This window comes from Neodiprion fabricii, chromosome 4 (genome assembly GCF_021155785.1).
Source record: "Neodiprion fabricii isolate iyNeoFabr1 chromosome 4, iyNeoFabr1.1, whole genome shotgun sequence".
Classification (NCBI taxonomy): domain Eukaryota; kingdom Metazoa; phylum Arthropoda; class Insecta; order Hymenoptera; family Diprionidae; genus Neodiprion; species Neodiprion fabricii.
This window is the reverse complement of record NC_060242.1, coordinates 23,464,385-23,476,845: the sequence shown is the minus strand read 5'-3', so window position 1 is coordinate 23,476,845 and position 12,461 is coordinate 23,464,385. Positions and strand designations below refer to the sequence as shown.

General features: G+C 33.9%; 1 protein-coding gene across 10 annotated transcripts in view; it reads right to left on the bottom strand.

The window, feature by feature from the left end:
* LOC124180001 (histone-lysine N-methyltransferase 2C-like) overlaps nucleotides 1-12,389 on the bottom strand; it is a 72,688-nt gene extending 60,299 nt beyond the window's left edge. For 9 of the 10 annotated variants that reach the window (XR_006870185.1, XM_046564948.1, XM_046564951.1 and 6 more), the window contains exons 1-8: nucleotides 12,222-12,389; nucleotides 11,177-11,360; nucleotides 7,026-7,194; nucleotides 6,183-6,356; nucleotides 4,748-4,975; nucleotides 3,378-3,621; nucleotides 2,663-2,780; nucleotides 1,324-2,249 (exon numbers count right to left, since the gene is read on the bottom strand). Coding sequence is in view for 9 of the 10 variants with exons in the window: in XM_046564948.1 (XP_046420904.1) it covers nucleotides 1,324-2,249; nucleotides 2,663-2,780; nucleotides 3,378-3,621; nucleotides 4,748-4,975; nucleotides 6,183-6,356; nucleotides 7,026-7,194; nucleotides 11,177-11,327 (2,010 nt within the window). In the remaining variant the exon portion in view is untranslated. The remainder of the gene's footprint in view (nucleotides 1-1,323; nucleotides 2,250-2,662; nucleotides 2,781-3,377; nucleotides 3,622-4,747; nucleotides 4,976-6,182; nucleotides 6,357-7,025; nucleotides 7,195-11,176; nucleotides 11,361-12,221) is intronic. The other variant, XM_046564949.1, reaches the window with a different exon arrangement.
* Between the last annotated feature and the right edge of the window lie 72 nt (nucleotides 12,390-12,461).

Sequence of the window (12,461 nt, the reverse complement as noted above, 5' to 3'; positions counted from 1 at the left end):
TATTCAATTAAAGCTAAATCTGATGTTTTTGAGTGCTAAGTAGGATTTGTAACCGACAGCGGAAATTTAACAAGTAAAACTGTTAAGTAAAAAAGATTATATAATGGAAAGGAATACTGAAACAATCGTATTCATGAATTTTTGAGGGAAAACGAATTGTTGTGGGTTCCTGTCCACCTCATGTGCACGAATTGAATGGAGCCGCGTAACGTTTCAATAGAACCACTGTGAACATATCTAGATATGTACTTGTTAGCTGAGGCAAAAATGCATAAGAGATTTTGACCAGAAATAGTCTGTGCAGCTGCGTATTTTAAAAATCGAATACCACAGAAAAAATGACACATTATGAAATATTTTTCAAGGTCATAAGATATCAGAAATAAGAATATAAAAATATAAGAATAAGAAATCAGAAATAATACTGAGACAAATGAATCGCTGTATGAAAGCATAGAAAGTATTCCAGATTCAAATTCAGAACACGATAATAAAAATTATACAAATGCAAAAACACAAATGGAGGATAAAAAAGTGATATTGTACTAAGAAATTCAGATCGAAATACACGAAAGCCAACAAATTATTATGGAGATTATTTTGAAATAATTATTAAACACAAAAATTAACTCAGAAGTTCATATAAAACAACCAGTAAGTTACAAAGACGGAACCGAAAGAGTTTGCAAATTAGATAAAGCTTTGTACAGTCTGAAAGAAAGTCCCAGAGCTTGGTACTAATGTCTTGATGAGTTTTTGAAAAATTTTAGATTTAAGAGAAGCAACTATGATTACTGTTTATATGTACTGCTTGACGGAAAGAAGACTGTTTATATTTTGATATTTGTTGATGATTTATTAATTCGCTGTAAGAACATAACAAAAACTACACACATAAAAAAGTCTATTATCGAAAAGCTTTAAAGTGAATGATCTAGGTAAAATAAGCGATTATCCCGGAATTACCATTAAATTTATTTGGTTGAAACAAAAGACTTACAACTGACGTACACAAGTCTGAAAATTCAGAAATTATTGATTGCTACGTAGATGCAGACTAGGCAGGAGACATGACAAATGTGACATAAATGTGAACTACTTGCTTTGTAATCCATTTTACTAATTGCCAGTACAAAATTCTTTCCCGCAGAGTGGAATTCAAAAATACATCATTCAAATGATCAAAATTCAAAAATTACATAACTAGTGAACCTTCGACCGAAGAGCTAATATTAGCATGTTATAATGCTTCATGCATTGATAAAATGAATTGCACAAGTTTAAAAAAATTTGACTGGTCATGATTGCAGTAAAAAAGCTCACCTGTAACCCCAATCCAGGCACTCCAAAAATTCCACGCATTTTCGCCTTGGGACCTCTTTTACGTCCAAATTCGGTGACTTTTTGACGTTTTTGAAAGCTCAACTTTCCAACTCCTTTTGGCCGACCAATTACTCCGCTTCCGAGACCGAGTCTTTTTTTAGCAATTTTAGATGCACAGAATGGCTTCCCTTTGCCCAAACCAATAGAGTACAACGCATCCTCTGATACTCCTGGATAATCAAATTCTGAAGAATCTCCATCGCCACAGAGACTCTCTTGAGAGGCAGTGACGCTTGAATCACCTCCGTAATCATCAGTGTTGTCTTTACGTTTAACAAGGGCCATGCGGTTGCACTGTAAACATACGTATTCGTACTCGGGCTTGGCCTCTTTACGATGATGATAAGTTGTGGGATCAGCGTCAGGATCACATGTGCCGTGAACAAATTTTTTGCACGAACTGCATTGAACCATTTCTCTGTAGGCCGCCGCACGGTAAGCTCTTCGACAAAGCGGACAAGAAAAACCTTTGTTGCGCTGCTGATAACAGGAATCACATACTGTATAATGAGCGTGCCACCGAGACGACAGACCAGCACCTGGTGTGCGTGATCCACAATCAGTGCATACTCGACAGCATTTACATTTCCAACCATATTTTGGGATTGAAGTAACTATTGGCCGAAGACAACCAGGGTGATATGCTTTGTCGCATTGTTCGCACAACATGACTTTAGATGCCTCCTCTGGCTGCCTGCACACTTGACAAATACGGCACCCTGCACATTGCCAACCTGCGCGAACTCCTGGTAAAAGGGCAAGTCCGACGCAACTTCCATGATAATGACGCCCACAGATTGAGCACATTACTAGGTTCGAAACGTCTCCCATGCCATAACAGTGCATACAACTCACGTCACCATTTGCTGGAAAAATAAAATATGATGCAACGATTCAAGTGCTGCTTTGAAACAGAATGGTTGAAATTATTAATTTCATTATGATACAACATAGAGTAATATAGACTAGACTGGACTGGACTGGGTATGGAACAAAATCAATAATATTAAAAAATCAATACCTATCGCTTTATTGGAAGGTTTCCCTTGTAAGAATTGGGCTTGTGCGCTTTTTGTATAGTTCAGTGTACGAATGTTAACAGAATGAATTATAGTTAATGAAATATTTAATAATATTGGGATGGACATGAGATTTAATAGACTTCAGAATATAAGTTGAAAAGCATGTTTAACTTGGCTTGCAACATGTTTTTGATATAGAATTGTGAGATTACTTTTACACACATTATCAGTAGTATTTCAAACAAACTAATACTTACACAGCAGAGGAACTTGGCCTAAATGTTGACTACAGAATAGAGTAAATGTCTTGATATCTTGAAAACAACCAGATGCTGCAGCACACGGCAAATGAAAATAACGATTGCATGATCCCACCTATTCAACAAAATAATCATTTGGTAAATATAATTATTCATTCATAAATTATAATAATGTTAAATATTGAATTCAAGTTGATGTATATTATAGATTCAGCATCGTATAATATTGTGGTACAGTTATTTGACTTTATAGGTAGCAAAAAGCTTATCGGATTTCAAATTGTAAGAATAGATCTTCGTTGGACCAAGAAGAATACAGACGATGCTTTTCATGCAACCTCGATGTATACAAAAATTTTTAAGTTATGAGTATCTCAATATCTTTGATAGTTTCCCAACCATATAAGGATTTTAAGCTTTTTTCGGGCAATCGCGATTTAGACTGCGCTGGATCAATGAAATTTGTGAATACTTAAAGCTTGAAGTTCTGATACGTTGGAAAACATTCGAAATAATGAGTGGCGGCATTCAAGACAAATTGCACCTTTTCCGTGTGTGATTGACGTGAAACTCAGTGCGGAAACGCGAGGAATTTTTAGATTTTCTTTCTGAAAAATCCTAATTTTGCTGGACTACGTGGAGAATCAGGTGCAAGGCTTTAGAAATACACTGAGTACAATTGAAAATGAGAATATTAAATGAAAAATATGACCTTGCAAGGAATGCTAGCCCCGTAATGTGAACAGTAAGCACAACGGCGTGAAGAGCCCAAGACCACCGCTCGGCTTACAATTTCGGCAATCAACTCCTGATTGCTAATTGACCAAAGAGCACACGAATGATGAATGTAGAAGTGTCTGGTAGATTCGAATATCGTTCCAATTTCTGGTTCGTCTGCGTATCCAACTATGCTCAACTCCTCCACGGGTTCCGTAAAGTTTGTAAGACTAGGGTTTCTAAGTGAAAAAATTTATTAGTTGCTTATAACATCAAGTACATTTTAATTATTGTTATGTTAAACTGATTTGCAGAGACGGTTACACAAGATAACTCAGGAAGTGAAATATACTATCTTAACAAGGAGTTTGACAATCTTATTCTGTGCATTTAAACCAGTTTTTCATGTAGGACAAAAACGGGGTAAAAGTACTTATACTTCGGCATTATGTTGAATAGGCTTCCATACGTGGATATAAAAAATACAATTTTTTTTTTTCTGTTGGAGAAAATTTTAATTCTAATATATGAAACAAAAAAAAAAAATAGTACATGTGATTTACATTATTTGCAAAATGGTATTTTGAAAAAGAATCCTACTTTGTTGTGTGGCATCACGATCAATTTTATTGAAATACATCCCACCATAGATATATTTTGTAAATTGATGAGACAATACAATCTGTAAATGCTGTTTAAGGTAACTTGTCAAGAATGGTGTAATAAAATTAATCGGATGTTACATCAAAATGTAAATCTGAAAATTATACATTCATTCTCGAACGAATTGATATTTAATTTGTAAATAATTATTATTAATGAAACTGGAAGTATTTCTACAAACAAAACAAAAATATCTTTACAATATTTCTCTTAGTTTCTGAGAGTTTAAAAATTCCCTAATTTGGCGGTTCAGTCGCCACCCTGTCTGTAAATGAAATGAAACTCTAGCAAGAAAACAAAAGACTAATTTACTGTCAATGATTGATAATAATTGATTAAAATTATTATTCCGAGTGAACAGAGCTATTCTCCTAGATCTAAATATTACTTTCGTGTTTCTGGTAAGGTTCTGCAGTACAGTGATAAAAGTCACATTTTTCAATTAGAAATTAATAACATAATAATTTTATTAATTAACAATTATTATTCATCAATCACTTGTCTCCATGATTATTAAAATCTTTTTTTTTATCCTTATCACAGGCTGAGATGCTTTCATAAGTTCAAAATAACAATTAAAATATTTAAGAGAATGCAAAGATTGGATTTAGTACAAGCTATGTCAAAAACAATAGTAACAACTAAATTGGATAACAAAGAACCTACAATAATTCAGCAAACCACTCTTTAAAAATGTATTACCTGCATTTGGCCAGACTTTTTTGCCGGCGACATGTAACAGCTCCAGAGCCACCTGCTCGAGGACTTTTATCTCCAGTTGAAGATATGTCTAACAATGTTTCGGAAACTTCTTCTTTGATCACTTTTTTCTCTAGATTAAATCCCTCAGGGCAGGACAATCGTAGTAGCTCACCCTGCCCTAGCTGACTTCGTTCGCCCAAATTGCACAATGAACACACTTTTCCGGGCCTGAATGATAATATTTTATGAAAAATTTGTTGATGCTCATAAAACATATGCATGTGATACATGTATATTTATAAATAATATATACAAATTATGTATAATATAATATTCGACTTAACCACTGGCCAAAATACGTATATTCTGAACTATGTAAAATATACATAAAGAATGTGTACATTTAAAACTGTATGATTAATTCAGATAGTTCAATGATGAATTGACTTATATTACATATACTGTATATGAAGTGTGTTGCCTGGATATGGTAAAAAAGACTTTTAAAATGTTTCACATTTATGTAAACAGAGTTTCAAGCATCGTTTCGTGTTTTTGTAGTATGAGGTACAAGATATTTGCAGTAGGTGTAAAAAAAAAGTGCTTTACGTGCGCTGAAATAAAGTATATGTTTAAGGTTAACACTGAAAAACCAATGATTGTGACACGTTGTAGACAGTGGCAATCTACAGTGTCTTTGTCATTAAATTTCAGTTCAATTTAGAAGAGAATAATATATTCAAAGATTTTAGCCCATTACATCGTTCTAATGTTTTTCACACACTCGTATACCACAGTTAGTTTCTCCTATTATTTGCAAGGAACCACTGGTACATCACAAAAGAAGAGATGAAAGAATAAGTTGAAGTCCCGAAAATTGTGTGTCTCGAAATTTGGAAACTTAATAACCCTAACATCAAGAGAAGGACAGAATGATAAATCATAGCAGAGAACGTTTCACCTGGTAAAATTACGTTTGAATCAATGATCCTAATGTGATTGAAGTTAGTAACGTTACTGCAAGAATTCATATCCAGAATAAATCGTTATTTCACTCAACTTTAAGATTATCTGAGATTCAATAAACCAGAATTGTATCAAGCATACTCATTTTTTGAAAATTTAAGGCTCTCAGTCACTAGAAAAATTTCAAAATAGTTCTTTTGTTCCAATATTTTGTTGCGTTACTCTTACTGAATTCAACTTTGTTGATCCAAAGCGTACGAACTCTTCTTGAAAAGGGTTTGTTTATTTATCCTAATCCATGCTATCGGTGCACCACAGTTGTAAAACTTTGTGACACCACAGAATTCAGTGTGTTTTATTTTAATACGAACTGTCAATGAAACTATCAAATTTTATCCCTCAAAAATGAACAATACAATCAAATTTTTCTATCAATGAGTTAATATCAACATAAATTCTACATGCTTACCATTGTTCTGGAAAATATGGTGGTTCTTCAGGTGCTGGCATTGATCGGTCCATGCTAGATCCTTCTCCATCACCTAAAGGGTCCTCTATATTACGTAACGGGCTTGGAGATTCTGAATGAGTGTCGTCGTCTTTGCTTTTTGTACGGCGTGGTATTCCGCGCATATACCCAAACCTGCAACAGTAAATGGAATCAGCAATCAAAGTCACAGTTTGAAAAATTGAATTTTCCTAAAGCTCAAAGGGTTAAAAAATTATTATATTAAATACAGCACTAGAGGATATTTGTAGAACGAGTTCCAGTAGCATAGAATCAATTGCATGAAACAAAGTGAAATAATAGGTAAACCAATTTATAAAATTGGACATTCTAATCTTGTTAGCGTAGAATTTCGACCTTTCAATCAAATCTTGTCTTGTTGATGATATTGTCTTGTTATTAGGTTTTGAAGCATCAAAACTGTGGAATATTAGCAAGTCAGGAGTATCATTTTTTCAATAATACGACAGTTGGATGTATGGCAATACATTTCAATATATTGAAGTTGTATGTAATGCTATTTCAGTTGGATAGCAAATACAAAATCAAATTGTACCGCCTTTAAAAATTTTTTCTTACAGCCGTTTTTGGACATGGGAGACTTGCTGGAAAATTAAAACTTACTTTTATTATGCCAGGATCTCAAAATCGAAAAAGTTTGAAATAGCCTACTCATAAATTTCAGAAAATCTCTGTTCTGGATGAGTCGGTAAGTACTACCTTGAACTCAATCATCACTAATATTGTAAAACGAATTAAATACTTTAAAAATTATAAATTTGGATTTTTCAGTCAGTTTCTTACCCCTTGCCTCTAGTCATCCCTCTGCCAAAGGGTCGATTCCGTACTCCTCGTACGAGTGGTCTCTCTTTTCGTGGCCTTCCAGGGCCTCTTCTGATGTTGAGTGGCTTTCCTCCAGGGAAAGGAAATTTCTGGCACCGCATTGGATCATGAAATACTTCATCGTGAATTACTAAACAAGGAACAGAATAAATTATAAATATTGTGCAGAAATGATGAAAATAGATGTAAAACGTTATGCGGTACATAATCCAATTAAATTGGTACATTATGTATCAAGGGCAGAAAGGAGGCGATTTTGAGGAGTGTGAAGCTAGCTGCACGAACGAAACGAGAGTCAAAATCGCATTCCACCCATGTTACACACGATATTGTTTGCCCGACTTTTGAAAAGCAAGGTACTCAAAACAAACATCAGTGCCATTGATTTATTTATGTATACAGGGAAAAATGTATGGTTTAATGTTTTATAAAATATATTTCTTAGTTCAATTATTGACATGACACCAACTGGTAGCACGTATTTGTTACGCGAAGAGGCGCCGTATTTGCTTTGGTTTAGCTGGGCGGAAAGTTCTTGTCTGCCCGATTCTGAATTGGCCCGAAACGCGCTACTTCGCGCATGCTTTACATGCATGAAATTACGCGTTTTCAAAGGGATCGGAGAAAATAGCTATTTTCATACCAAGGGCATAAAGTGTTACGCCCGTGATGCGAACAATATTTTTCATCCTATGTAGGCGTGAAACGGGATTTCATATCAGAGACTCTGTGAACTCTACCACTTCTTTCAGACTCAGTAACATTTTTGATAAATGGCCAGGTTTTAGCACTACCTGATAGTATGTTATGTGATAATTGCTCGTTTTTTTCCCCCCCCTTAGTAATATATTTCATTTATTTACCAGAAAAATATGAATAGATAAAATATTTACAAAAAAATAAGGCACATTAGAAAAATTTCGACATGGAGATAGATATTTTACTTTTCGAAAGTTTTGAATTAAAACGGATGAAATTGTTTTTCCTTGATAAACCATTCGAATTGGTCAAAATTTGCTCGGAAGAATATTTTGAGAAATATACAAAAACAAAAACCGACTTTCTATTTTACAGAATTTTTAAAGTGATTTCTCGTCACATAAGTCATAATCGATTCTACTCCCGATTGCCTGCCAATAAACAATATTCCAAACTTTGTTAGTGTGCAAATGTAATTTGTTTTTTTACTTACTTCTTTTTAGATCTAGATATGAGAAAAATACGACTCCAAAATAAACAGATAAAAAATCTTGAAAAAAATTATAAAAGAACTAGTGTTGTCTCTAATGTAATACTAGAATCTAGATAATTATCAGAATTCTTGATGAAACTTAAAAAATATGGCAGAGTTTATCAAGGTTTACTTGTCTAACATTAAAATATTTATGAGTCAGGTCATGCATTCTCGACATTTTCTGTCAGTCCATCATTTTTACTATTTCATTATTACAGCGCATAGGATTCTAATTTGGAAATCATGCATTACTAAGCAATCAAATTAACATCTATAACTAGTCTATATGTATACTAAATAGTCGGAAAAAAAACTTCGTTTGAGTAAGGGCATACCAACCAAAGTGAAGTATTGATACTCGCAAAACAAAATTAGTTGTTGAACTATACAGCAGTTAACTACTATAAGCATTAATCAAATGATCTCTAGACTGCACAATCACTTCTTAATAACTATGTGATAAAGATATCTTAAACAAAAATATGTGAAAGCATTAATCATAATATGTTGTGTGTCAATGCAACAGAAATTGATATAAATTGAACATTATTAATGAAAATCTTAGAAGAATTGGTTAAAATAATTTGACACGTACTGCAAGACACAGAAAGATAACAGCAGCTTTTACAATATATCTCAGATTATAATGGTTCTGAATAATACGAAAAAAATATTGCTTAGATAAAAATCGTAACAAGGCATTGAATTTTCAATATTAGAAACGACGTTATTATGCGATGCTACAAAACTTCGAAAACGTCTTCAAGAAAATAGGAGAACCTGCGTCATTTTGTACAATCAAACAGTTGAACAGTTCACACAGTTCTAATAGGGAGATAATCGAATTAACCGAGATCGGAGTTCATAATGTTCACCGTAACTTTAAACGTGTAATAGTCCTCAATTGAGTAGATCATGACAAGTATACTTAGATTTTGGAAGAGATCATTTTGAATTGTAAAACAATGATTTTTATATCAAAATTAATGTTACTAACTTCAACCATGTTGAATTAACAGGCATTTAGCGTTTTTCTTTGTTATTGAAAATATATATCTACAGATACGAGGCTCTGCTAAGTAAACCAGAAACACTAAGCTGAAAAACCATCTTAATATGATGAGTAAAAAAGCCTTTGAATGGATATTCAAAATTATGGGATTTCAATTAGCCGTTTTGTTTGCAGTATTAATAGTAAAGTAGTAGACTATCATAGTGAGCACCTTTGGCTTTATTTTGCAAAATTTATCTACTAAGTTAAGATAATTTTTCTTATATTTGATCTACATCATTAAAGTTTGAACAAGGTGTAGTACTATTTGAATTACCATAGTAGATACTGAAACACATGCAAGCTGAATTGCTTGCAAGTGGCACGGACAAGTATCAACTTCATCAAAAATTGGAATGAGGAATGCAGAAAAACATGAAACTGAAGCTAGAAGTTAAATTTAGCAGCTAAGATTCCCTGAAAGTATCAACTTTCCATGAAACTTGACAAAATTTTGATCACTAAGCTTGACTGCCTTATTTCAAGCAAGTGTGGATGCTAATCGTAGTTGCTAGTTTCAGCTACATTGAAAATATACAACTGGAAAACAGCTGCCATTGTTGATTACAAATTGCTTTTTTAATATGCAATAGTAAATACATTTTAAATTCATTCATATTCAGATAGGCAAAATGGGTTGCTATGCACAGACAACTGCACTTAAAGATCTAAGGCCGATGTTCAAGGATACTTTAAAATTGGTTTACTATGTAAGGAATAAGCATTCAACAAGAATATTTCAGGTTATATTGCAATTCCTTATTTCAACCATAGGTTCTTGTCTTTAGAGCATAATAATACTTGAGTGAAGTTATACACAGAACTAGTAGCACAACGTACGGAATATATTATGTTATGAAAAAAAAAATATTGGATGAGGATTGAAAATGTTATTTTCCAAAAACGATTTACCTTTTTCACACTATAAGCTATTTATGAGTTATGTGACGGTAGTATTTTGGGTACTTTCTGTAATTATCGAATGTATTATCAAAAATAGAATTTGCCTTATCAATAATGAATTTCATGCTCAGGATACGCGATGGCTGATAGTTAATTTGTTCTCTTTTTGTAACGAATACAATCATGGGCAATTTTTTAAAATAATAACATGATACTATTATAAAATTTTTTGCCTGTGAATTTTTTAGCAAATATGTTTTTCACAAGTTTTGTTATGTTAGCGTTACCAACTAGAGACTTGGAAGATTACTGGAAAAGTTAACTTTTGTAGCATATTTAAGTCTATAAAATCAGAAAATAATTGGAAGTTCTAAATAACAGAACAATAGATAAAACTGGTAAAGGTCATGAAGAGAAATTATAATTGTGAAAATTTCAGGGTCAAAATAGAAAATGCCAGGATAATTCCACCCTTTATTCAATGTGCAGCACAGTCTTAATAAAAAAAATCCAAATATGTAGAACGGAAGTTAGGGACTGTCTAACTTGCTCATTGGGTGCGTTAATGAAAAAGACACATGCAGTTGAAACTCCTACAGAGAAGATTAACTTCCACCCTTATAATATCGTAAGATACGTGGTAGGTCGATCGGGCCAAACATGAAAGCCACAAGTGAAAACTGTGTTATTTCTACGTGTAACCGTCTTTGCTGTTGATTATGGGCACACAACAATGGAATTTAAATCGTAAGCCAAGAGGTTAATCACATGTGCAACATTATTCGTTTGAAATCCAAATCGTCGGTTTGAAATACAGATTTCCACTTTTAGAAGATAAATATTTAAGACCATTAGCCATGTGGTTGAATTGTCAGAGAGATAGCTAAGCTTGTTGAGTTACCATTCTTAGTTTTTAATACTAACGATTGCCAGGTGTTGAAACTGGGCCAAGCAGTTGATCAGAACTTGCAGGGGAAATAGGGATTCCTCCACTATCCTCGTCATCGTCATCTCCATCCGTCGCCTCGTCAAGATCCATTTCCTCCTCTCCCTCCAAGCGTTCTTCGTCATCCATGACTCAACCAGGACTGGACTCTTTCTACCTGCACTTCAAACAGAATTGTAGAATACATTTTGTGTTATTACATTATTACTCAGGTACTACGGAGTCAAATTATATTACCAAGTGACTGAAATTATTCAAAGTTATGAGATCTCCCAAAATTCTTATACTGGGAATTTCAAATCCTAAATTGACGGCGCAACAAATGTTCTCAAATACTGGTCGTATCTTTGAGTTACTGTTTTCCAATACACGTATCCAAAGTGCAAAGTTACTTGTATTACAGAAAATGTGAATCGCTTGTGTAATTACAAACAATCAACGTTCTGTTTTGACACATACAAGGATCGAAGCGTACTCAGTGCATAAACAATTTAAAATCTCTTACAAATTAATGTGTCAGCATTTGCACGACGATAAAACATGCGCTTATAAACTGGTTGTGATTGAATCAGACACTGGTTACTCAGAATAGCTGGTAAGATTTGGAGTGGACATTACAATTTTCAGCAGCAATGAAGTGTTTGTGCGATATTTGGGCGATATATTGCGCGCGGCAAGAGCACAACATATTTTCTGTTCAACTACGAGAGGATGGCGTGCCATTCGCGCGGCTCGGTGTCGGCGCTGGCCCCACTTCGAAGTGTACGAATCTAGATATATCATCGATCAGATCTCTTTGGTATTAACATGTAAAAAATATCTCAAAGCATTATACTTGACTTTATAGCTGTTCTCTTTAATATATTCAAGAGCCTAGTGAGCAAAAAAGAGTGACTGGATATATTTACAATTAGGAAATGGGGTCTGTTTGCAAAGCTTTAAGAACGGTGGAAACGCCATTGCTCTGTCAGGGTTTGTAGGCTATAAACACACCCTATACACTTTGAACAATTAAAGGCGTACCTTCTTATTACTGTTGCAGCGTTAATCGTTTCATCACAGTTTCAGGGATTGGATTTCTTGATTCTTCGTCGGAATTAGCACAGCTTAACCAGGTAAACATCTTGTAATAACAGAAAAAATGTCACAATCTAATCGAACGGAAGAGTATGCAACAGACAAACCGCTGGAGTCACGGAGACTGAAAACCGGCCGGAAAAAGAAGAGACTAGCTTACGTCAGTATCGTGTGTGACTACGTTCA